Source organism: Sturnus vulgaris, chromosome 7 (assembly GCF_052056855.1).
Source record: "Sturnus vulgaris isolate bStuVul1 chromosome 7, bStuVul1.hap1, whole genome shotgun sequence".
Lineage (NCBI taxonomy): Eukaryota > Metazoa > Chordata > Aves > Passeriformes > Sturnidae > Sturnus > Sturnus vulgaris.
In genome coordinates this window covers 313,897-337,286 of record NC_142249.1, presented here as the reverse complement: position 1 = coordinate 337,286, position 23,390 = coordinate 313,897, and the positions used below count along the sequence as shown (strand labels likewise).

The 23,390-nt window shown below is 44.8% G+C and overlaps 1 protein-coding gene across 6 annotated transcripts in view; it reads right to left on the bottom strand.

The window, feature by feature from the left end:
- The window catches only part of AGAP1 (ArfGAP with GTPase domain, ankyrin repeat and PH domain 1), a 304,936-nt gene that overhangs the window by 185,858 nt on the left and 95,688 nt on the right, over positions 1–23,390 (bottom strand). For 4 of the 6 annotated variants that reach the window (XM_088167529.1, XM_014890724.2, XM_088167526.1 and 1 more), the window contains exons 3-5: positions 20,428–20,515; positions 6,780–6,865; positions 3,030–3,171 (exon numbers count right to left, since the gene is read on the bottom strand). In XM_088167529.1, the coding sequence (XP_088023655.1) occupies positions 3,030–3,171; positions 6,780–6,865; positions 20,428–20,515 (316 nt within the window). Of the gene's footprint in view, positions 1–3,029; positions 3,172–6,779; positions 6,866–19,714; positions 19,727–20,427; positions 20,516–23,390 lie in introns of all 6 variants that reach the window. The other 2 variants (XM_088167528.1, XM_088167525.1) reach the window with 1 other exon arrangement.

Here is a 23,390-nt window from a genome sequence, read left to right as displayed (position 1 = left end):
ATGGGAACGTATTGGAAAGCTGATAAAAATTGTATTTTTCTAAACAATCACACTTGGTAACTCTCTCCAAGAGCTTCTTTTCATGAAAGCTGAAAATCAGAAATTTAATTTTCTAGAGCTTATCCAGAGGAGTTGAAAAAACCTTACAGCAGAATAGACAGAGGAGAAGCTTCTTTCTTGCTATTCCATCATAGTGATGAACTCGGTATACAAAGGTGATACTATTTGAAGTGATAATCTTATTAACAGATCTTGAAAAGGAACTTTTTTCCCCCAGGAATACAGTGTTACTCTTCCGCCCTTGGATCCGTGCAAGTGTCCCAGGCCAGGCTGGAAGGGCCTTGGAGCAACCTGGGATAGTGGAAGGTGTCCTTGCCATGGCAGGGGGTGGCACTCAATGATCTTCAAGGTCCCTTTCAGCCCAAACCATTCTGGGATTCTAAAACAGGCACTAATTTCAGCATTTACAGCTGCCCAGAAAGTATTCCTTGAAATCTGCAACTGCCCACAGCAGCAGAACAGATCTGTTCTTTGGGAAAAAAGCATCACCTGAACCTCAACATGGAATCAATGCCTCTGGAACGCTGTACTTGAGGCTTTGCCCCGGGCATGACAGGACCAGACATCAACTGATGTAATCATTACCTTCTCATCAGACCCAATTAACAAAAATAAAGCAGAAATTAGGAAAAGTAGGAGCCTATTTTTTATCAGCAGAGGGCGCTGATAACATTTAACCAGAAAGGAACTGACAGGCTTCAGCTCCAGAACAGCACAGCTTCCCAAAGTTTGCCTCATTGTTCCCAGGTGCCTCAGGCTGGGACACTGAGTTAGCTTTGGAACTCAGGGGAGAATATCTGGAACCACTGGGCCAGTGTTGATATTTTGGGGAAGATTTCATCTCACGTCTCGTTTCACGGATATCTGACACAACCAAGTTCAGGTCGGACAGGGCTTGGAGCAACCAGGGCTAGTAGAAGGTGTCCCTGCCCACGGCACAGAGTTGGAATTAAATGTGCTTTAAGGTGCTCTCCATCCCAAACCATTCTGGGATCCTATGATACGAAAGAGGTATATTTCAAATATGCATCTTAACAAGTGTATTTATATATATCATATATTTTATTTCTCTGTCAAACACAGACAAAAAGCTTTTTGTTTTTTCCTGATGCTTATTCCTAGAATTACCATTATTTCCATCTTTTCAAAAAATCCCCTTTTGCATCAGTGCTGCAGCAGAAAATGAACTTTTCTTTTTCTGGACGTAACAGGAAGGAGATGGAAAACCATACCCCAGTGTCAGAAGGGCACAAAGGAAAAAAAAAATTGGAGAAATGTTTCCCCTTCATCTTTTCAACTCCAGTTTCAAGCCCAAAACGTGGCCCTTCAAAGCAGCTCCTTTCTGCTTTTTGGTGCAGTTTCTGCTGTCCTAAGACTTTTTCTGTTCCTACTTCCCCTTCTCCTTCTTATCATCTGTTTCCTTCCTGCAGCTGGATTGTGATTCCTCCTTCCCTGCTGCCCACACATCCCCTCTGCACTGTCACCCCTTGGCAAGAGGCAGGGGAAGGCTAACTGCTCCTTGACCACTTGGCTGAAAAAACACCAAAAAGCTCCAACACCACCAAAACCACTGGGACACACTAAAGGGTGGATGCCCAAAATTAAACCAACAACAAATCACCTGAGTTCTGTCTCCAACACAGAACAGCAAGTTTGGGATACTCTTGTAAAAGAGATGCGACAGAGAGAAGGAATTTAACAGGAGTGAGGAGCAGCTGCGGGAGCTCAGCCTGGAGAAAAGGAGGCTCAGGGGGAACCTTCTGGCTCTGCACAACTCCCTGACAGGAGGGGACAGCCAGGTGGACTCTGTACCCAAGGAACAAGGGACAGGACGAGGAGAAATGGCCTCAGATTGTGTCAAAGGGTTGTCCAGCCCAGGGCAGTGCTGGAGTCACCATCTCTGGAAGGATGTAGAAGTGCTGTGGATGCAGCACCTGAGGATATGGTTTAGTGCTGGCAGTGGCAGTGCTGAGGGAACAGTTGGGTTTGATGACTTCAAAGGGTTTTTTCTGACCTTAATGATTCCGTGGTTCTATATGGTCAGGAACAGAACAGCCTCAACTCTACAATGCAGTAAACCAATCACAGTATGGAAAACTGGCAAAATATTACTGGGATATGCTGGCACAAGGCAAAGAATATTCCAAAGACCACTCAAATGCCAAAGAAACTGAAATATTTTGGGTACATTTCCTTTGCCATATTTTCCTTCGGGACAGCAGAAGGGAAAACTGGAGGGAGAGGTTGGCTCAGGTGGCAAAAAGCTGCATTTCTACTTGATTTACAGAAGTCTCCCAGAAGCCCAGCCTGAGGCCAGGGTTCACTTCTGCTTCCTACTGTGCTGCTGGAGGTTTTCCACCTCTCATCCTTTTGCCTCTCAGCAATGCCAGTGTGTTGAACCCTTCCAGACTGCCAAGCACATGGAAACTGGTCTGGCTGCAGAACTTCCCTACACAACTGATTCACCTGCCCAAATTCAACGAGGGTATCTCCCGGGTGAGCAAGAAAACCGCCATGACCAGCATGCACTGAAAGCATTACTTAAAATTTCTTTGCAAGTCATAGATTCCTACAGTGAGTTGGAATGACCTTAAAGATCATTTTGTGCCACCCCCTGCCATGTGCAGGGAAACCTTCCACTGTCCCAGGTTGCTCCAATGTCCAGCCTGGCTTTGGGGATCCAGGGGCAATCACAGCTTCTCTGGGCACCCTGTGCCAAGGCCTGTCCACCCTCATAGGGAAGAATTTCTTGGACATATCTAACCTTAACTTCCCCTCTTTCTTCCCTGCTGAAGTCCCACACTCCCTCTCTCCAAATGAGCTGCCAGGGCATTTTTCCCTCCCCTCAAATACAATTCTTGCAATGCCACAGCCCTGTAGCAAAGGGGAAAGGACAGGACACGGCTTTGCCAGCTTGGAAGAGTCACTGTGGTGTCCCAGCCCCAGCTGGAAATCGGGGCTGCACTTACCCTGGGTGCCCACCAGGACCATGGGCATCTCACTAGTGTTGCGATAGTTGGCCATGCGGCTGTAGTAGTGGTAAACAGTCTGGAAGCTGACTTCATCCTCCAAGCTGAACACAAAGATAACAGCATCCACCCACATGGCAAACTGCGGGACAAAAATGGAAAAGGCCAACTGTGAGAAGAGCAGCGAGGAGGGGGAAGGAAGGAAAGCCAAGAGAGAAACGTTCTTACCTTCCTGCAAGGCAAAAAGCACCCCAGAAAAATTCACAACCAACCAGGGCCTCAGCAGAGGGATAAGCTGCTAAAATGCTGAATCTCATCACCCTGCAAGCCATGGGATCTGGGGTACACAAGGCATTTCTCCATAAGAGCATCTCTTCTTCACTGGGGTGTGTAACCACCAGCCCAGCTACTGTCAGTGCACACTGGGTTTGATTCCCAGAGAACACAGCAGGATCTGGACTGCTGGATCTGTGCATTTGCAATGAGCAGCACTCCTCTGCAGTGCTGCCTGAGTCCCCATGCTGTGATTTGCATGCATGCATGCTGAGGTGGCTGGCAATGCCAGGACAGACATTGCTAGGAATCCTCACATCTTAATCCACGTCCAAAAGCATTCATTTGAGACTTCCAGTTCTTCACCAAGTGCCTCGTTCTGCTTTCAGTGGAAGAGCAAACTGCTCTCTCTTGGCATCAGGAACCTGCTGAGGGACATGCAGGTGCACAGGCCAAGCCAAGGTGCTCCTCAGTGACCATGCAAGTGAGAAGCCTTTAGTTCACAAGTGAACGAAGATTGTTTAAAGACACTTCACTTAACAGTGAATATAAACAGGATGTCAAGAAAAAACTCCAGCTTACCTCGCTGCCTTTATTTTTCCCTAAGTGACTCCATTCCTACCCAAATTTAGAGCAATGGAAACAATCTTCAGCCAGGGGATTTTCATGCTCTTTGTTATATTATTACTACAACATGCCAGGGGACACACTGAACAGAGAGGCTCACTGGGGAAAGGCTCTGCATATTCATGATGATTGTACTGAAACCAAACATTGCCTGGACTGTTATGGTGTAAAAATAGACAAAAAATTGTTTTGAGGTTTTCAAGACAGTCCAGGAGGACAACCTTCCAGAGGGAAAAGACAGGACTGGTTAACACATAGCAGAGTCACTACTAGAATAAAGTCAACCATCACTCTGTTAAACTGTTCAAACCAGAAGATGCAAGCAGAGGAACTGGAGACAGCATCCTTATTTGGGAGATGTGGGCTTGGGTCTCATCATAAAATGGTTTTTGTTGACTGGACTCAAGCAGCATCATGCCAAAGACTCTTCCCAACAACTGCAGTGTCCTTAAGGCATCCATTTGGAAGCCAACAGTCTCTATAAACCCTCTGAACGTCTGAGCAGTGTGTACAGCAGCCTTCTAATAAAGATTACTTTAAAATATTCCACAGATTTACATAGTACAGTTCCTGCAGACACAAAACATTTCCAAAATGTTCCTTATTTCTCTTTTCGTTTTGAAATGCAGCTTCATCTTTGTGCATATCAGACCTGTGGTACAGAAAACCAAAGGAATTTTGGGAAACACAAGGTCTGGAAGCCCTGGATGTCTCATCCAGAGTACTGTGCAGGGAATGGCTTGAAACAAGAATAAATCAGCTTATGGTATAGAAATCCATTCTCAGACTTATTACTGTGAGTGAGCAGAGCTGGTAGTTCAAGGCAAGCCCAAAACCAAATTATAAAACAAGTTTAAATTTTAAAAGTTGCATGCAGCAGCTCATTGTAGGTCAGTCACTAGGTTAATTTGGTTTTACAATAGGAAATTGAATTATTTTCATCTTTGAACCATTTTATCTTAGGCAAAGAAAGGAGAGATCATAGACCCACAAAAAGAGTCTTCAGGGAAGTCTGGTTTTTCTCCCTTCCTGCCAAAAGGAAGGGGAAAAGAAGGGGACAGTAACCTGGGGAATACCAACAACCCAGTGCCAGGAACTCCACATATCAGCTCCTTGCTTACTGCAGTTGGAATTCAATCCCATTATTCATGAAGCCACAAGACAACTTTTCACTGCAGGAATTCATCAACAGATTAAAGATTTCGTTTAACAGACATGCAACTTGAAATTACACCCAAAAACTCCAAAGGGAATTTACAGGAAACCCTCGTGCTGAAAGGTGAGACACCTCAAACCCCTTCGGCAAATCATGAGGACGGAGAACAAACCTCAGCAATCACAGAATCTCAGAATGGTTTGGGTTGGAAAGGACCTTAAAGGTCATCTCATTCCAACCCCCTGCCATAGGCAGGGACACTTTGCACTGGACAACAGCAATCAAAGCCCCAGATTCACCTGGCACACACCAGGAGCACACCCCATGCTGTTCATCAGTGTGCAGGCAGCTCCTGTGAGCTCTGCAAACCCAGTTTTGAGGGCACCAAAGCACCTCAGATTGCTGTCTGTACCTCTACACCTTTACAGTGAATGTTCTCTAAGCATCAGAGGCTGGAAATCAGGGGGTGCTTCAGCCAAATCCCTCCCAGCCCCAGACAGAGCTCTCCTTGTAGCTCCTGCTGACACGGCTGCAGATGTGCCAATGCTTTATTTTGTCCTGTGACTTCCTTCCAGGATGTCTCTCTCAGCCTCCATTTCCTCCACGTCCTTTCTCTTCCCCTTTGTCCTGGCACCTTCCCCCATGCTCCCACCCTCCTCGTGGAGCTGTGGTGCTGCATTGAAACCCAAGCTGCTGCTGCTGGCACTGCTCCCCCTCAGCTGCTTGCCCAGAGCACCATCAGTTCCTGATGCTAAATCCCTGCTTGTTTGGGAGCTGATCCCTCCCGGAAGAGCTCAGCAAAGCAAGGCCAGCAGCAGCCAACACTCAGGAAATCCTGCCAGTGCCCAGGTGAGGAGAGGTAGAGGAGGATGCCCAAGACAAGGATGCTGCCTGCAGGAAGTGTGGCTGGGTCTGAGGTGATTTAAGCAGCACACGAGCAAACTCTTACTCAAAACAGAGTAAGGGTCAGGCACACAAACCCACAAGTGTCTTCTCCAAGGCAAATGGCTTGGACAGTCTGGGAGAGCTGGGGGTGTTCAACCTGGGGAAGAGAAGGCTCCAGGGAGACCTCAGAGTCCCTTCCAGAAGGGCTTCAAGTGGGCTAGAAAGGGACTTGGGACAAGGGCCTGGAGCAGGACAGGACACAGGGAATGGCTTCCCACTGCCAGAGGGCAGGGATGGATGGGATACTGGGAAAGAATTGTTCCCTAGCAGGGAGGGCAGGCCCTGGCACAGGGTGCCCAGAGAAGCTGTGGCTGCCCCTGGATCCCTGAACGTCCAAAGCCAGGCTGGATGGGGCTTGGAGCACCCTGGGGACAGTGGAAGGTGTCCCTGTCCATGGCAAGGGGTGGAATGAGATGAACTTTAAGGTCCCTTCCCTCCAAAACCATTCTGTGATTCTGTGAAATCCTGACGTGTCACTAGGGGAAGCACATTGCTTTGGAATTCAGGATAAATTAACTGTATATCCTTACTTGAAGGTCTCAGTCAGAATCCTAAACATTTCCTATGCACACTCATCCATCCATCATAACTGAAATCCCAACCATTTGCTGGACAAAAACTTTTTCACCTGAGAGTGATGCTGGAATTCTCCCAGCAGGAGGATGACAAGGACCCAGGACAGAACAAAGCAGAGCTAGTTCTTTCACAGGAAGTTTTGAAAAACAAGGAAAGCGAGGCTTTGGGCTCACCTGTGCCTCTGGAGGGCCTCCTTCATCTCTGATCAGCAGCAGGTAGCTTTGTCCATCAACCACTATTTCCTTCTTGAATCTCCCACCTGCCACACAAAGCAGCTTGTTACACACAGCAAGGATACAAAGCACAAAGCAGAAAAAGGCTTCGCTTGTGGAAAAAATATGTCTTTTGCAAATTAACCAACTACTGGAATGTAACTGAAGTTTATATGGGAACACATGGGAATTACTTAAAGTTCATGTACTTGCCTTATTTATATATATACGTTTTATATATATATATAAAGAATAAGGATAATGTGGGAAGAAGCCAACAATTGCATTAGAATTCACATGAGGTGTCCTTGGGTTGATACATACACTTAAAACCCTGTAGGTATCACCTTTGTTTTAGATAATTGTGACAGAAGTGTCTTTAAGAAAGGCAAAGGTGTACACAAACAACGTCGTGCCTCACCACCAAAATCAGTTTCAGCATTTCCTCAAGGGAAGCCCAGTTCTCAGAACACACGTGGGATGTTATGGGAATGAGAGCTCTACACTCACACACCACAGTTAGGGGAAGATATCAGACACATGTTAGACAAAAAAGCTACAGTGGTGCTACCTCTGCAGAGATGTACTAAAGCAGCACAGAACCCCGTGCTCCTGCCTTGGGATGAATCCCAGACCTGCTCTGGACACCTGGATAAAGACAGCAGACTCACAGCCCCCAGCCACATCCTATTCCTGATCCTGTATTTGCAGGGAATGCAGAACAAGGGCTGCCTGTGACATAAGGGAGGCTCCAACCCCAGCAGCTGGAGCAGCTGCTCTGTCACCTCCTGTCCCCTGGCTCACAGGGACTCAGCCACCACCCCAAGGCAGGGTTGGGATTGCTTCTTTTGGGGATAAAAGCCCATTTTGGGCACTCTGCTGCCTCTCTCGAAAACGACAAATCCCATTTAGGGCTTCTGGTGTGACAGAGCCTAAGCCAGGATTAGCGAGTTTGGCCTAAGCACTGGGGAGGTATTTAGGCTCCTCTCCTGGAGCAAACCCACTCTTATCTCCCCACCTAAGCCCCAAAGTCCCCAAGGCCTCCAGCTTACCATCACCCACCCTCACAGCTGGGCTTCCCACACTGAGATAAAACACACCCACCACTAACACACCCTGAACTTCTCTCTTCTTCCTAGTTTTTAAAACTGGAATTAGTTCCCATTTGAACCCTATTTCCCAGCTTCAAAACTTGTAATTCTACCAAAACCAATGCACTGAAATGTGCTGAGAGCCAACAGCTCCAACTTGATCTCCAAACAAGCTCCCCAAGCAAGTCAGCACTCCCAGCTAACGCTGATCCTCCAAACACAACAATCTGCACAAAAACTGCTGCCTTAGGGGAACCCCACACTGCCTTAGACCCACCATCCCCCCCCAACCCAACCACAACAGCAACTTTCAAACCAACATTACTCCACAGCTCAGCTCTGTGCAACACTTAAGCATGTTTAAACACATTGTGTGTTTAATAAAAGATGTAAGAACAGGAGGTTTTGTGGGTTTGTGCTGGGGTTTTTTGTTCAGAGGTTTTTTTTAATCTTTTCTTTATAAACTTACCCCAAAAGCAGTATTAAACATGCAACAATTAGGATTATCACATTTCTGATTGTTTAATGGCACAAAAGGAGCAGAAGAGCTATGTATGGATTTTCATTATCTCGCTCACAAAGTGGATTTCAGTCCTGCCTTCACAGATTAAATGTCAGATAAATATACATCATTACTGAACCTGAAAAGAACAATCCCAAACGTGTAAAACTTGTAAAGGAAACCAGTCTCAGCTCTCAGGAACTGGATTTCTATTAATCAGGCCATGATTTCGATACATTGCCCATTAATTGCACACTCTTCCCAATGAAGTGTTAACTAAGATGAATTACTTAATATAGAGCCCTCCAGAGAGGGGTTTTAAAGCTGTAAGTAACAATAGAAATGCAGTGTATGTGTGATCAGAGAGGGAAAGTTCTGCCTAATTCCCATTTCCTAGTTCCTTTTTATTTTTAAACACTGAAAGTTCCCCCAGCTAATTATAAAATACCACACGCCAAATGCATCGAGGAGCCAACTCATTATTCCTATGGTCAACAGGATGCCTTGCCAGTCTGACTGCACCTTCAAACACTCCTCAGAGGGACAACGGAGGTACAGGCAGGGTGGAATAAAGTAGAGAACTGAAAAATAAAGAAGTATCTGAGCGTACATATATCCAGTTCACAAACGTGAGCCCTAAGAGATTTATTCTTTCTGATTTGACTGTTTAGAGCAGCTTGGAAAAGGGTATTGAATTTAATAAATACAATGCAAGTTAGTCAGCAGCTCTTTTCCTAAATGATCACCTTGGGGACCTGCTCCTTGCCTTCCCCAAAACTACTGGGCGTGGAGCTCAGTGCAATTATTTTTATTTCCAGTATTAAATTCAGATCCTGACATGCTGTCCCACTTCACCAAGGGCTGTCACCCTGCTGCAGCCAACAGGCACAGCCAGCTCAAATCTCCTCAAGTGCCTTCTTCACCCTTAAAAGCGGGATGTGCTCATTAGCTGAAATAGGCACATTCTCACAATCCTTGATTTTTGTTTGGATTTAAGTATCTCACGACAAATAATTGGAATTTAACACCCCTCCAACTAAACTGTTTCAGAGAGTGCCCTGCATTTCCAAGCTGTACTAAATATTTCAAAACAAATCCGAAGGCTCAGAAATGGAACAGCAAACTCACGCTCATCCCTCGAGTAAGAATTATTTTATGCAAATCTCAGCTCACAGCAGGATTCATCCCTAATAACTTGTGCTTCTACACCATTAAGGAGCCCTTATCACGAGCACACCACAAAATTAGGTGCTGCACAGGACAGAGATTAAGAAAACCCACCTCAATATCAAGAATTTACACAAACAAAAGCATAAACAGTGAAGAATAGAAAGAGCAAGGGTATACCCTGGAGGTATCTGTGGCCGTGGGATTAAGGCAAACAATAAACTGCTTCTGCCTTTGATTTGCTGAGCCTTGATGAGACCCATGAGCAGTCTGGGCAAGCAAAAACAGGGCAAGGGCAGCAATTTTGGGACAGTTCAGCTTGGACAGCACCGCGTTCGTTATTTTTACAAAAATACATCTTGGAGTTTGTAAAGCACCAGAGGCAAAGAGGAATTAGATCAGCCAGTTCAAATATGGGACTACAGCAACCCTTGAGGAAGCCAAACACTCTCCCAGGGCTACAAAATACCCCCTCTATTTTCCTAAGTATCTGTGAATGTGATGGAGCCAGGAATTACCGTCTAAACCAGCATCACTGAGAACAAAAGAAATGACCTTCATATAAAGAAGGAGCTCAAACCCCATAGCAGCACTCCCAGGGGAGGTGGCTGGCTTTGCTCTGGTCCCATCAGGATTATGACACACGCAGCTTTTTAATGAGAGAGTCTCTCAGCTCCCAGATGTACCTGTAGGGGAGGCCAAAGGATGGGGCACCACAGACACTTCCAGGCAGTTATTCCCAGTTTTCTAGGGCTAGAGCAGCATCCATTCACATAGGCTCATTTTCAGAATTTTTACAGGTGACAAACGCTGCTCCTGTGCCCAAACCCATCCAGCACAGCCCACAGACCACCCCAGCTCTCCCAGGTGCATCTGACCACGCTCCTGCTTTAAAATGCCCCACACAAACACACACCTTTGATCACCATCAAGCTGAATAAACTCTGTGCATCAGCAATTTACAACCAAGCACAAATGGGAACGGGAGGGATGAGCAGCAGCTTGCTGATCTCATTTCCATGCACCACACTCCAGAGGTGAGCGCAGAATCAGAGGCAGCACCAAAATTACCCGGTGAAAAAATCAGTATTAATTTTAAACACTGCACACATTTGTAATCAGAGGTGCTCCCCGTTACAAAAGCTGGATATTACATGGGGAATTCCGGGGATGAAGGCTTCAATCCAGGCTCTGACAGCCTGGCCACTCCCTCTTCTCGCCCAGAGCTGTTCCACCGCGTAATTGCTCACCGGAGCAGCCGCTGATTTTCCTGCTGCATCCCCAGGCTCCACTGTGCTCACCAGGCTCTTTATTCAGGCAAATTACCACGGGGATGAAGTTATTTAGCTATATGAGAAGGATAAATTTGGGGGCATGGCCACACAACAAGCGCAGGCAGCAGCTGAACATCTACTGTGGCAGGGCAAGACAAAAGGTAGGACTGAGGCAGCTCTAAAAGCCTGTATTTTATATTCCCAGTGACATGTGCATTTTGACAACAGCAGCCAGTTGTCTCACACATGCACATTCTCTCCCTTTTTTTTTCCCTCCCCTCAGAAGATAGAAAATAGTGCCAAGAACTTGGCTCCTCTTCAGGGAAACACATTCCAGAATTCTCTGTTCAAACAGATGGCCAAATAGTCTCCGTTCAAACAGAGGGCCAAATAGTGCTCTTCCGGTTTGCCATTCATGTTTTTTTTATTTAAATAAACTAAAAAAAAAAAAAAAATTTAAAAAAAAAAAAAAAAAAAAGGAAAAAAAAGTTTCTTCCCCCAGAGGGTGGTGGGCACTGCCCAAGCTCTCCAGGGAATGATGGTGGCCTCAACCTTGCTAAAGCTCCAGGAGTGTTTGGACAATGCTCTCAGGGATGCACAGGGTGGGACTGCTGGGGTGTCTGTGTTGGATCAATGACCCTTCCAGCTCAGGATATTCCATGATTCCATGGTTTTGGGTATTTCCTGAATACAGCCACTGTGCTAAATAACAATTCAGCAACTGTGCACAGCTGAGCTGGGCTGAGGATCAAAGACCGAGGAATCATCACTGCCACATGAGATTGAAGCTGCAGAAGGAGCCCTGGGCCTTCCCAACAGACTACCTGGGTCAAACAAACCCCAAAAGCCAACAAAAGCAGTCCAGACTGAGCTTTTCAACCCCCACCATCTGCTTCTCTCAATAGGTTTAGGATATAGCTCAGGAAATAGGTGGAGAGGTCTCCTGGAAGGATCAAGCCATACTCAATTAAAGCAAGGTACCCTCCCAGGGACACCATATATAAATGCAATATTGCATCATACAATCTGGTCTCTACCTAAAAACTTTCAAGGAAGCACTACTATATGATCTTGCAACTCCATGGGAAGAGGGCTCACTGCTGGAATTTTAGTAGCAGCAGCAATGACATTTAACAACTAATTCTGAGATGCATTCACTGATCTATTTTCAGTGTCTCTCCAGAAGGGCATGGGAATGGGTTCCCAAAACCTGGCAGTGATAGCTGCATAGAATCTCCAGGGTTGGATGAGACAGTGGGAAGAAACTGTGAGGGTGGGCAGGCCCTGGCACAGGGTGCCCAGAGAAGCTGTGGTTGCCCCTGGGTCCTGGAAGTGTCCAAGGCCAGGCTGGGCAGGGCTTGCAGCAACCTGGGATAGTGGAAGGTGTCCCTGCCCATGGCAGGGGGTGGAATGGGATGGGCTTTCAGGTCCCTCCCAAGCCAAACCATGCTGGGATTCCATGATAAACAGGCTGAGCTAGATCCAGTGTTTTATCTCAAGTAGAAGGAGAGGAAGGTGATTGATTAACCACCAAGATAAATGGGAACAAACCAGAGCCAGCCTCTGAGCAATTAAGTTTCCCTCATTACCCAGAGACAGGACTCAGGAGCAGAGCAGCGCACATTCTACTTTCACTGCAAAGCTCCTGACAGCCAGTGCAGGCTGTGCTAAGCCAATTAGAGAGGGCCAATCTTAAAAAAATCACCCTAATGTGAGTGCACACAGAGAGGTAAAGCACACTCTGTCCCCATCAAATGACTCATCTGAAAGAAGTAGCATGATACTAATCCAAGTTTCTGCAGCAGTTTCAACTCTCCTGCACCCAGTTTATTAATAACCTAGAAGATGGAAGTAACATGCTATTTAGTTTCTAGATAATGAAGCAGGAGGGACTGCAATTATGGTAGAAAATTGGATTGTACTTTACTTGACTGTAACGAGTTCGAGAAAAAGAGGGGAAAAATAAAAGCAGCATCACAGGGACAAAAGCAGGGACAAACCAGCTGTGGACAGATGGGGCAGGATGGCAAAAACCTCTGGCACAAGAGAGAAAAGCAGCTGGGAATTCCTGAGAGGGCAGAGAAGGAGACAGCTTGTCCCAGCCCATGTCACCACGCCAGCCTCAGCCTGTGTTGATCTGGACATGGCAGCTAAGGACCAAAATCTGCCCAGAAAATACCCAGTCAGAAAAAACAGCAAGTGAATAAGCCTGGTTATTTCAGAGAAGAGACCAGGAAGGGAGAAGAGGTGTGAGCTCTTACTAAGAAATAAACTGCTGATCCCATTTTAGGGCAAGGAAAATACTGTTCCCATCTTTCCAGTTATTCATTATTATGGTCCCAGGTCAACAGGCAAGAATATCGAGTGGGAGCAGACACACAAAGCTCTACACCCCAGTTCCAGGGATGAACCTTGGCTTCAGACACCCCTCAGTCCAACATGAAGCAGGAACACATTTTTACCTTTATCTACATCTTTGTCATCTTTATCTTCATCTACACCCACTGCACATCAATACACAAAAACTGTGGCACCGAGCAGGTAAAAGCTGAACATGCTGTGTGTTCTCCTAGCTCAGAAGCATTTCTGATGGATTAAAGGGAAAGAAAAACAACCCCCAGGGACCTGTGGGGAACCCTCTCCTCTGACACTCACCCAAACCTCCCCAAAACCAGGAGCCTCTTGCAGCCACAAGCTGACAAGGATCTACAATTCAATCACTGCTCCCGTTTCTACTGATAGCTCTCATTTTTCATCTTTTTTTTTTCCTTCCCTTTTCTTGGTTTATTTTACTGACAGCAGGTGCAGAGAGTTGCTTACACCTCACACCCACTAATTGTATATGCACAAGCCTAATTTTAAAAGCATATTTTTATCAAAGCAGTCAGAGACAAAAAAACCCCAGCAAGTCAGCTCCTCCAGGCAGGCTGTGATACCACTTTAGCACACTCCTACCCTTTTCCACCACCAGTCTTTTCCAGTTTTAAACTTTTACAGCCCAAAACACCACTTTCCAAACAAAGTTCCTTACAAAGTCAGTCCAATGATGTAAAATACCATCTTTTTTCTTTGCTGCAGCTCCTTCTAAGTTGGCTTCTCAGGCATTTCATCTTCCAAACAAACCCATCCCAGCTTTTAATCTAACACAAAATTCATCTGCTCAAAATTTCTGCTTGACCTCACAAGCTTCCAACATAATTTCAGAATCTTAACGTGCACTAACAATCCCTAAACTGCTCACAAAGATAAGCCCAAGAATTACCTCCTGTAAGCCCTGATGCACAGATCTCAGGCCTTTTCTTACCCCTCCTGCCTTTTCCAACATCCCTTTGCTTTTTATACCTACCCAGCTTCTCTAATACCTGTCCATTCATTATAGTTTTACTTCACAAATAGCAACCCTGAAGTTAAAACTGGACTTAGCAGTGATTACACCATAATCTGCCCTCCCTAAAATGGGTGCAAACATTTGTTGACAGCCTGCTGTGGCAGCAAATCTGTTGAGAATTCAAAATACTGTGAGAATAAAATACTTTCTGATACAACTTCCCAAAACAACAGATTCAGTGGAAGAGGGGGGAAAAAAAGCTCACAATAAGAAATCAAATTCAAGCTGAACAAGGAACATGTTTGAAGAAAAATACTAAAATCTGGCTTTAAGCTCAAGAGTGAAACAGTGGGCTGTGATTCAGAAATCCAGAGCTCCAGAAGCAGCATTTGAGAAATAAAGCAAAAGGCAGGTCCAGCAGGAACCACTGCAAACTGGCTTCAAAAGCAACAGCAGCAGGAGGCAGGGAGCACTGGAGATTGAAAACCATGGAATCCCAGAAGTGTTCAGGCTGGAAAAGCCCCCTCACATCACCAAGCCTGACCCTCACCCATCACTGCCAGGGCCACCACCAAGCCCTGTCCCCAAGTGCCACATCCAGGGCACAGTGATGCCACCACTGCCCTGCACAGCCTGGTCCAATGCTTGACAACCCTTTCGGTGGGAAACTCTTCCTTAATATCCAATCTAAACCTGCCCTGGGCACAGCTTGAGACCATTTCCTCTTGCAGCATCACTTGGGAGAAGAAGTCACTTTTATTGCTGTTAAGAGCCTAAAGTTGTAACAGAAGCTATAAATCTGCTTTACAGTTTATCCACCTTCAGAGGAGCCCATAATGAGAAGTACACAAATACAATGACACAGCCATTATTTCCCAAAAATCTCTGGGCATCCAAGGTACAAGGTGTTAAAGAGAACACTTTAAAGACCCTTGAGGCACACCACCTAAAAGGGAAGCCCTTTCTGGAAATCTGCTTCCTCAGCACCTCCTAAAGAGCAAATACTTGAGTTTTTCCTTTAATTAACAGAGCTCCCTATTTGTGTGACACTTTAAACAGTCCCCAAGCCGACAGCTGGAAGAGAGAGATTTTCAAAGGACTCCAACCCACACAGGCAGTCCCGGGAGGATGAGGAGAGGGAAGGGCTCCAGAGGGGAGAGGGCAGAATACATAAACACCCTCTTTTATGCTGAGCCTGAAAGGCTCCAAAAGCCCAAGAGAACCTGCTGCAGCAGTGCTTTAAAAGGATCAAAAAAGAGACAAGTGTTGTTTTATATCTGGGTGTCAGCGTGAAATGCCAAATAAAAATAATCAGTCGGTACCATTATAGCAAAAAGGCAGACAAAGAATTGAAAAGAGGTAATTCTGAAACACATGTCCCAAGTTATCACTGTCTTCTGAACACGACACAGCGTCTGCCTGTGGGTTTACAGGCCAAAAAAAATCCTTCATCTGCCCCAAAGTGCTCAGGGGGCTTGTGAAAACTGCACCAAGGATTTGAAACCAACAGAAAATTTCAGCTTCCTCGGGTTGTGCAGCCCAAGAACCACAAAATATGACTTCAAGGTTAATGTGGCTTTTTTGAACTCATGTTGGGATTCTTTCAAAACTACCCTGTGTAAATTCTGACGTGTATGATGGTGGTTTATTTCTGGAATTCCAAAAAATACTGAAGGAAAAGGCATGAATGTTTCCAAGGAAAGCACCCAAGCACCTCCACACAGGACACAGTTCTCTGCTCTTCATTTACATCTGAGCCAGCTGCTCCCCGAGAACAGAGCACACAGATTAGTCTGGGACACATCCTCCTTTTTATCCATCAAAGATCAAATCTGAGTGTTTAGTAAATATGGCCTTCCTACATACTTGAAAAATATTAACTAGATAAAAATAGCAAGTGGCTTCTGTAAAGACTGGCAGCCTCAGGAATCTAATTGTTCCCAGCAGGCAGAATTGCATGGATCATGTGGAGAAGGGGATGGGAATCTCAGTGCTGCAGCAGGAAAATGTCCAGCTCTGCTGCAGCTCCCATGCTCCACCCCACCCAAAACACAAACTGTGACCCCAGCCCAATGGTAAATGTCAGCACAACCAGGTGCAAGCAAAGAAGGATCCCAGAGTGGTTTGGGATGGAAGGGCCTTTAAAGCCCATCCCATTCCAGCCCCCGCCATGGGCAGGGACACCTCCCACTGTCACAGGCTGCTCCAAGCCTGACCATGAACACTTCCAGGGATGGGGAGTCTTTTTTCCCTTTGCTTTTTTTTCCCCCCAGGTGAACCAGACCCACACTCTTGGATTCAAGCCCAGGATCAGACCTGAATGAAGACACCTGGAAGGTCATCCCAGTTCATAGATTATGCCTGAACTTTCTGCATACATATTGTGTAAGGGTCTGGGACCAGGAGAAAATCTCTTAAGAGGATGTGAACAGAAGCAGCTGAAATTTTAAAGCACTCTTCCTCAATCCTCCTTGCATAATTACCCTTTGCTCAGAAAGCATCAGACAGAAGTAGTTACTCAAGATAAACTGAAAACCATAGACACCCATCCCTCAAGATGTAATTTGTATACAGAATCTTAATCCTTTAGGTTGGAAAAGGCTTGAAGATCATCAATGCGTGTTTTTGTTACAGCTGGCAACTTATTTTCATGATACTTTCATGACATGCTTTGAAGGTAAGGCTGAGGGTGACACTTCATTTAGTATTTTGATATTAAACATGACCATTCCTGCTGTTTTATGACCATTTCTGCCATGCAAGTGATACACTGCTCACTGTGGTACCGAAAAAAGTTATGTGGTGAAGGCTGCAATAGTATAAAAATACTCTTAGGTCAAATTTGGAAAGAGAGTAAATCATCACAGCTTTCTGAAAAACACATTAAAGGCTCAATTCTGTACCTTTTACTGGGGGAAAATTTCATTTTTATTCTAAGTTCCTCCACAAAGAGAGAGATGAAACCTCCACTGACTGCCACAGCTACTTGCTGCTCAGGGTGCAGTCAGGATGGTGGATGGCTTTCATGCTTTTTAAAATACTAAAAATAATTATTCTGCATTAAATTAATAAATAACTCTTAAATATATCCCGAAGTACGTAGAGAAGAAAACCCTCTTTTTTTGTCATCCCAACTGAGACACCCTGGACCACAATTTGTCTTTTTTTTGTTTTATTAGACTCACTGGAAAACGAAGTACTGAAATAATCATGACATGACTTAAAATATTCTCAGACAGCCAGAGATGTGGAAAAGCCTTTAAGTCACGTTTCACATCTCTGTGGCTTTTTGGAAACAAAACCCAAACAAGCAACAGAATCCTCCTGATACTCACTACTCCTATCTATAAACTTCACTTCACCTTGGTCTGCACAGAATTCAGTCTCAAATTCCACCAACACCACACATTTCACTTTGCTCCTACGGGCAGAATTAAATTTTAGATGAGGGGAAATAAAGCCACTTCCCACACCTCACTTGTTGTTTCAGCAGGTAAAGCACCCAGCAGTTCCAATCACTTAGAGGCTCCTTAGAAGATCACAAATCCCTAGGATTCCTTAGCTCCCATTATTTCCTTCTTGTATCATCAGAGAAAAAAATTGAAAGTCCCAGACCAAAAACTTCAGTCCCAGACTGAAATTCCCCACTTACAGCAGGGTAACACATTGCTGCTTTTCTTCCATCTGATTTAAAATGTGTCACTCAGCAGCAAGCTGAGTGTATGTTAAATATGCAAAAGAAGAGTCTCAAGGCCGTTTTTCTTCATAATAAAAACTTAATTCCGTGAGAAAACTAAGGTTTGCAAGTTACAAAACACATGAGGGACAAAAAAGTTCTGAAGAGAAATAAAAACTGGGGCAGGCAGTGAGAAAAAACTCCACTGTGAAGTGAAGGATTCCTTCTCGTGGTGGGTAGCAAGAGAAATCTCTCACTTAGAGAGCTGAAGGAAACTTGAAACCATCTTTACATAGTTAAGATTCATTTTACATAGTTAAAATTCATTTACTGGAATGCTGAATCCTTCAAGGCCTGCAGGAGATGTGGCACTTGTGTGATGCAGGGCAGGTTTCCTGGGAATTGCAGCAATTTGAAAGGCAAAGGTGAGCAGAAATGGCAGTCCCTGGCCTTAATCACCACTTCCACGTGCAGCAAATATCCATCACTTCACCCATTAGGACTGATTTTATGATGCCTCATAAATTTAGCTGTTAGGAAGCCATTCCAAGCCAATAAACTTGGGTTTTTTCTTAACTGATCAAGCAGCTGACACCTTAACATCCTATATCCATCTCTTCTTTATCCAATTTAACAACCTGGCAAGTTTACAGTCCCTCAGAAAAGGAACAGGGGAGGATCCAAAGGGCTCTCCAGTATGAAGGATTACACTTTCTTTTCTAGGGACTTGTTTGAAGGACCTAAAAGTGCTCCAGACCAGGTTGGACAGGCCTTGGAGCAGCCTGGGATAGTGGGAAGCGTTCCTGCCTCTGCCAGGGGATGGAACAGGGGGAGCTTTAAAGGCCCTTTAACCCAAACCACTCTGTGGTTCTGTGATTCTCTGACAGAGAGGTAAAACCCCACTAAATCACCACTAGAGATGTTTACTGAGAGTAATTTATATGGGTTGAATTTCCTTTAATGCTGACTGGACTGGAAACCTTGACCTTATCCCTCACAAGGCGAATCAGAGCTCTTAATTATTCCAGTTTTCCTCCTGTTAATGAAATGCAACAGTGTCATTAGTGAGGCTTGTCAGCCACACTTACGTGCAGAGAAATGATTTGACACTGCTTTTGTCATCTAATCCTTTCAGGAAAAACAGTCACAACATCACATGAGCATTGTAAATAAAAATCCTGCAAGACAAAGAGGACAGATGGCAACACTCCCAAGGAATATCACCTAAAATATTCATCCTTTAGGAGGAGAGCAGGGTTAGCCCTGTCAACAGTCAGTAGATTTGAATCTTCCAAAAGGGGAAAAAAAAAAATCCAAATATCCTCTGCTCATGAAGTGAGGGAAGAGATGTGTCAAGATAGTGATTTTTGCTGTACTCAGTGACACTACAGCCTCTATTAGCATCCAGAAGCATCATCCACACACACTTCTGTGCAGAGGCTCAATTGCTATCATCAATTATTATTGCCAGCAAAAACATTTAGGGCAAACTTAGAACCTGCAAGAGCTCAGTGTTAAGTGCAATTCCACAGGAAAAGCCTTGTCCATCCCTCCCTTCCCCTCTCCTCCCATTTTAACTACAATTCCAGGCTGTTAAAATGTCAACTGCCAAGCTAAACCAGCTTCCTGTGGGAAGAGTTAATTAGAAACAAATGTTATCAGAGATGCATGAAACTACAAACTACTGCTGAAGAGACAACTACAGCAAGAGACAAAAACAGTGAGATGTACTAAAGACTTGAAATCAAAAGGAAACAACTCAAAATGATACACAAAACAAGAGGAAAAATGCTCTAGTACAGAAACCACCATCTGTCCCTTCAAAACGAGAGCTGCCATGAAGACAATGTATAGTTACCTGCATCCATATCTGCAAAGAAGGGAACAGCCAGTAAGGAAAAGAAGGAACCAGAAATTCAGTGTCTCAGAGTTGGATTTAAAAGTTCATAAGGAAAACAGATAAAGAAAAATAATCAAAAAAGTATTTACTGTAAAATAAACCTTGATAAGGTACTGTGATATTTTTGATTTCAAGCTACAAACTAGGATTAACGTTAAACACTACAGCATACAAATTAATTTTCTATGCCATAAGAACATTAGAAAAAAAAACCCAAATGTTTAATATATTAAACAATAAGCAAGTTACACCTTTACATTTAGGCTGGTGAAGATTTTTTTATTCTCCCAACATCCTGATTGAACAGAAATCCACCACTACAGACAGTAATTGTGGATTTCAACAGCCCAAGTGAAAGCAGCAGCACTACTGAGAGCAGTCAACTCCTCTCCATCAGGACTAATTCTCATTTGGACACACACTGCAGGTCAAAGTATTTAAAGAATTCTAAGAAGTCATGGAAAATCTACAATTATATTCATCGTGCATACTTAGCTCGGTCTGGAGAACGTTAAAGCAAAAAAATTCCATGAATTTTGAAGCAGCACATGGGTGGTTGTTTTTTTGTTTGTTTTTTTTTTTTCTGCTAATCCTTTTCTGCATGACCAAAAATGAGTAAGGATGTAGTTTGTGGGGGCAGAAGTAAGAGTGGGGTTTGTATATGGACATACCCTCAGGGGACTCCTCCTGGACGTAGGTGCCCGTCAGGTACCGGTGCACCAGCGCTGACTTCCCACTCGCCAGGTTACCCACGATCCCCTGCAAGCAAGAACAAAAAGGAGGAGCAACAAGAAAATCCAACTGCAATCAATCCCTGCAAGAAGCAGTGTATTCAAACAAAATCTCCACACCCCAAACAACAGACACGGTGCAAAATACGGCAAGAGATGAAATAAACTGCAGAGTGCTTTGGGGTGGAAAGGACCTTGGGGATCATCTCATTCCAGCACCTTCCACTCCCCCAGGGTGCTCCAAGCCCCGTCCAGCCCAGCCTTGGACACTTCCAGGGATGGGACACTCTGTGCCCACCTACCCACCCTCCCAGGGAAGGATTTCAGCCCAACCCCACCAGAGTTTTCTTCCTGGAGGTGCTCAAATGTAACAGGGGTACCTGCACCATTGCATTAGGGGCTTGTCTGAAGTTTCTTTTGTCTTCACTCAGAGCCAGGATTAAAAACACAAAGGAGATGAATTTTCTCGTGTTTGGGCTTGGATGTTTATTAAATCTTATCTAAAGTACAGAGAGTTCAGCAGCACTTCCAGCCACCAGCTAAAAGTGAGCAAAATGGAGGAGAATCCAGCTGGCTACAAGGTCTCTTAAAGCTAACCAGTCCAATAGAGAATTAACACCTATATTATTTATACTTCTGACCCAATAACCAAACTCTTGCACCCCAGAGTGCAGCACTGTCCAACCAGAAACTACTGCCTGAAACCATGGAGAAGAAGGAAGAAGAACAGAAAGGAAACAACACCCAAAATCCTTCATCTTGTCCCATACCCATCACTATATTATAAAAACCTCAAATTTAAAACCCTTCGCCGTGTGAAACAGCACACCTGTCACTCTAACTCCATCACTCAAATTTGGAGCCTTCTCCAAGGCCTCAGGTCACAAGCAGTGTTCTCCAAGGGGTCAGTGCCAGGAAGCACAGAAAGCACAAAAACCCCAGGTCTCTGGGATCCAGCACTCAAATGCCAAAAGACTTGAAGATATTTGGGGTTTGCAGCTTTGAAGGAGCTGAGGACATCCTGCTCCATTCTGGGGGGGAGGGAGGTAATGGGAACTCCTTTCCCCCTTTGAAACAAGCCCCAGCCTGCTCCGTCCTCTGCTGTTTTCTTGACCCTCAGCAGAGGTTCAGAACAGAAGGTCCCTGGAGAGAAGATGAACTCTGCTGCTCTGCCAAACAGGCCGAGGCAGCACCCACGAGCTGCATGTCCCTGCACATTCTCCACCCCATCTTCTTCATCCTCATTAATCCCAACCACCCTCCTTATCAAAAGGGGCTTGACAGGACCCAGCCATGTGTGCTGGCACCCCCAACACCCCAAATTCCCCCTGCCTTGGGCTGATCCCACAGCGCGGGCAGCAGGGGGAGGGATTCTGGGATGAGTCACAGGAAGAAAATGACATCTCTAACATGTGTCCCTTACCCCCAGAACACGAAGCAACCTCCCAAATTAACGACTTATCCCTCCACTATATGCCCACGAACTGCAGTACATTTGTCTACTCCCACTCACACCACAAAACCACTGAGACCTGGGGGAAGCCTGTGAGTGAACAGCTTGGCCTTGGCACCTCTTCTCATCACCAAATTGATACATCTCCCTTCTCATACAAAGCCTCCCAATGAGAAGTTCCTTCCCACTTTTTTTGCCTACAACAATGTACAAAATTCCCCCTCCTCAGGATTCATCACTGAAAAATAATTAATTTAGTGTGTGAAAGCTGAACTGTATTTTTAATGGTGTACACGACTGGTTCCAGTGAAATCCTCACTTACAAGTGATTTGCCTTGTGTGCATGGAAATTAATGCTGTTTTCTATTACATTAGTGCCAAAACTGTAACTGCCAGGGACAACAGAAAAGCATCAACTTGGGGGTCCAGTCAGAGGCAACGTCCCATGGCTGGGATGTCTTATTCTATCCAGAGATCCCCCCCAATATTTTAAAGACATCAAATGATTCAAGAACACAGTTTCATATTTTGATTTTTTTAAATATCCCAAAGGTCATACCAGGTTACACCATTTGACAGTACTTCAGATTCTCTGACACACTCCTACAAAGTAGGAGCAATAAATCCTACTGGGAGGGGGAAAAAAAAATCTGACTTCTAATACAGTTTCTCTCTTCATCAGCATTAATATTTGCTTTAAGGCTGATCCCCCACATTATGACAAAAATGCCAGCCTGTTTTCACAGCAGTCATATTCCTCTCTTCCCTGTTTTATACACAAACAATCCGAGTCATCTCCATTTATTTATGGGTATGTCTGAAATGCACCAAGTTATGACAAGCATGTTAGGGAACAAATATACCACCCTAACCCAGCTCAGGGAGGAGAAAATTCAACTACAACTCACTGCTCTTTTCAGTTATGACTTGTGCAACACTGAATCATTTATTTCCATGTGCCACACATGCTGCAAAACAAACCCAAGCCACTTTGCCCACTCCTCCTAAAACCTGTTGGGAAAAATCATAAACTCTATTGATGGCACTTGGCATTTTAAAGCAATCCAGGAGAGGAGTCTGACTGCATATTTTTTTGCATATGCTTTTGCAAAAAATTCGGGGATTTTATCCAGAAATCTCTCACGTTTATTCTGCCTAACACATCCTAATTTATTATTTGAATAAACAGGACCCAGAAACACCAAAGGTAGTGGTCTCACCATGCTCTTGACCACAACAAAAGCATCAAAAGCCAGAAGTAAAACTCAAGTATTGGATCAGCAGGAACCAATTACAGAATCCCAAACTGGTTTGGATTGGAAGGGACTTTGAAGCTCATCCTATTCCTGCCCCTGCCATGGCCAGGGACACTTTCCACTATTCCAGCTTGCTCCAAACCCCCTGCAAGGTGGCCTTGAATATCTTTCTGAACACTGGAAAGAAACCAAGC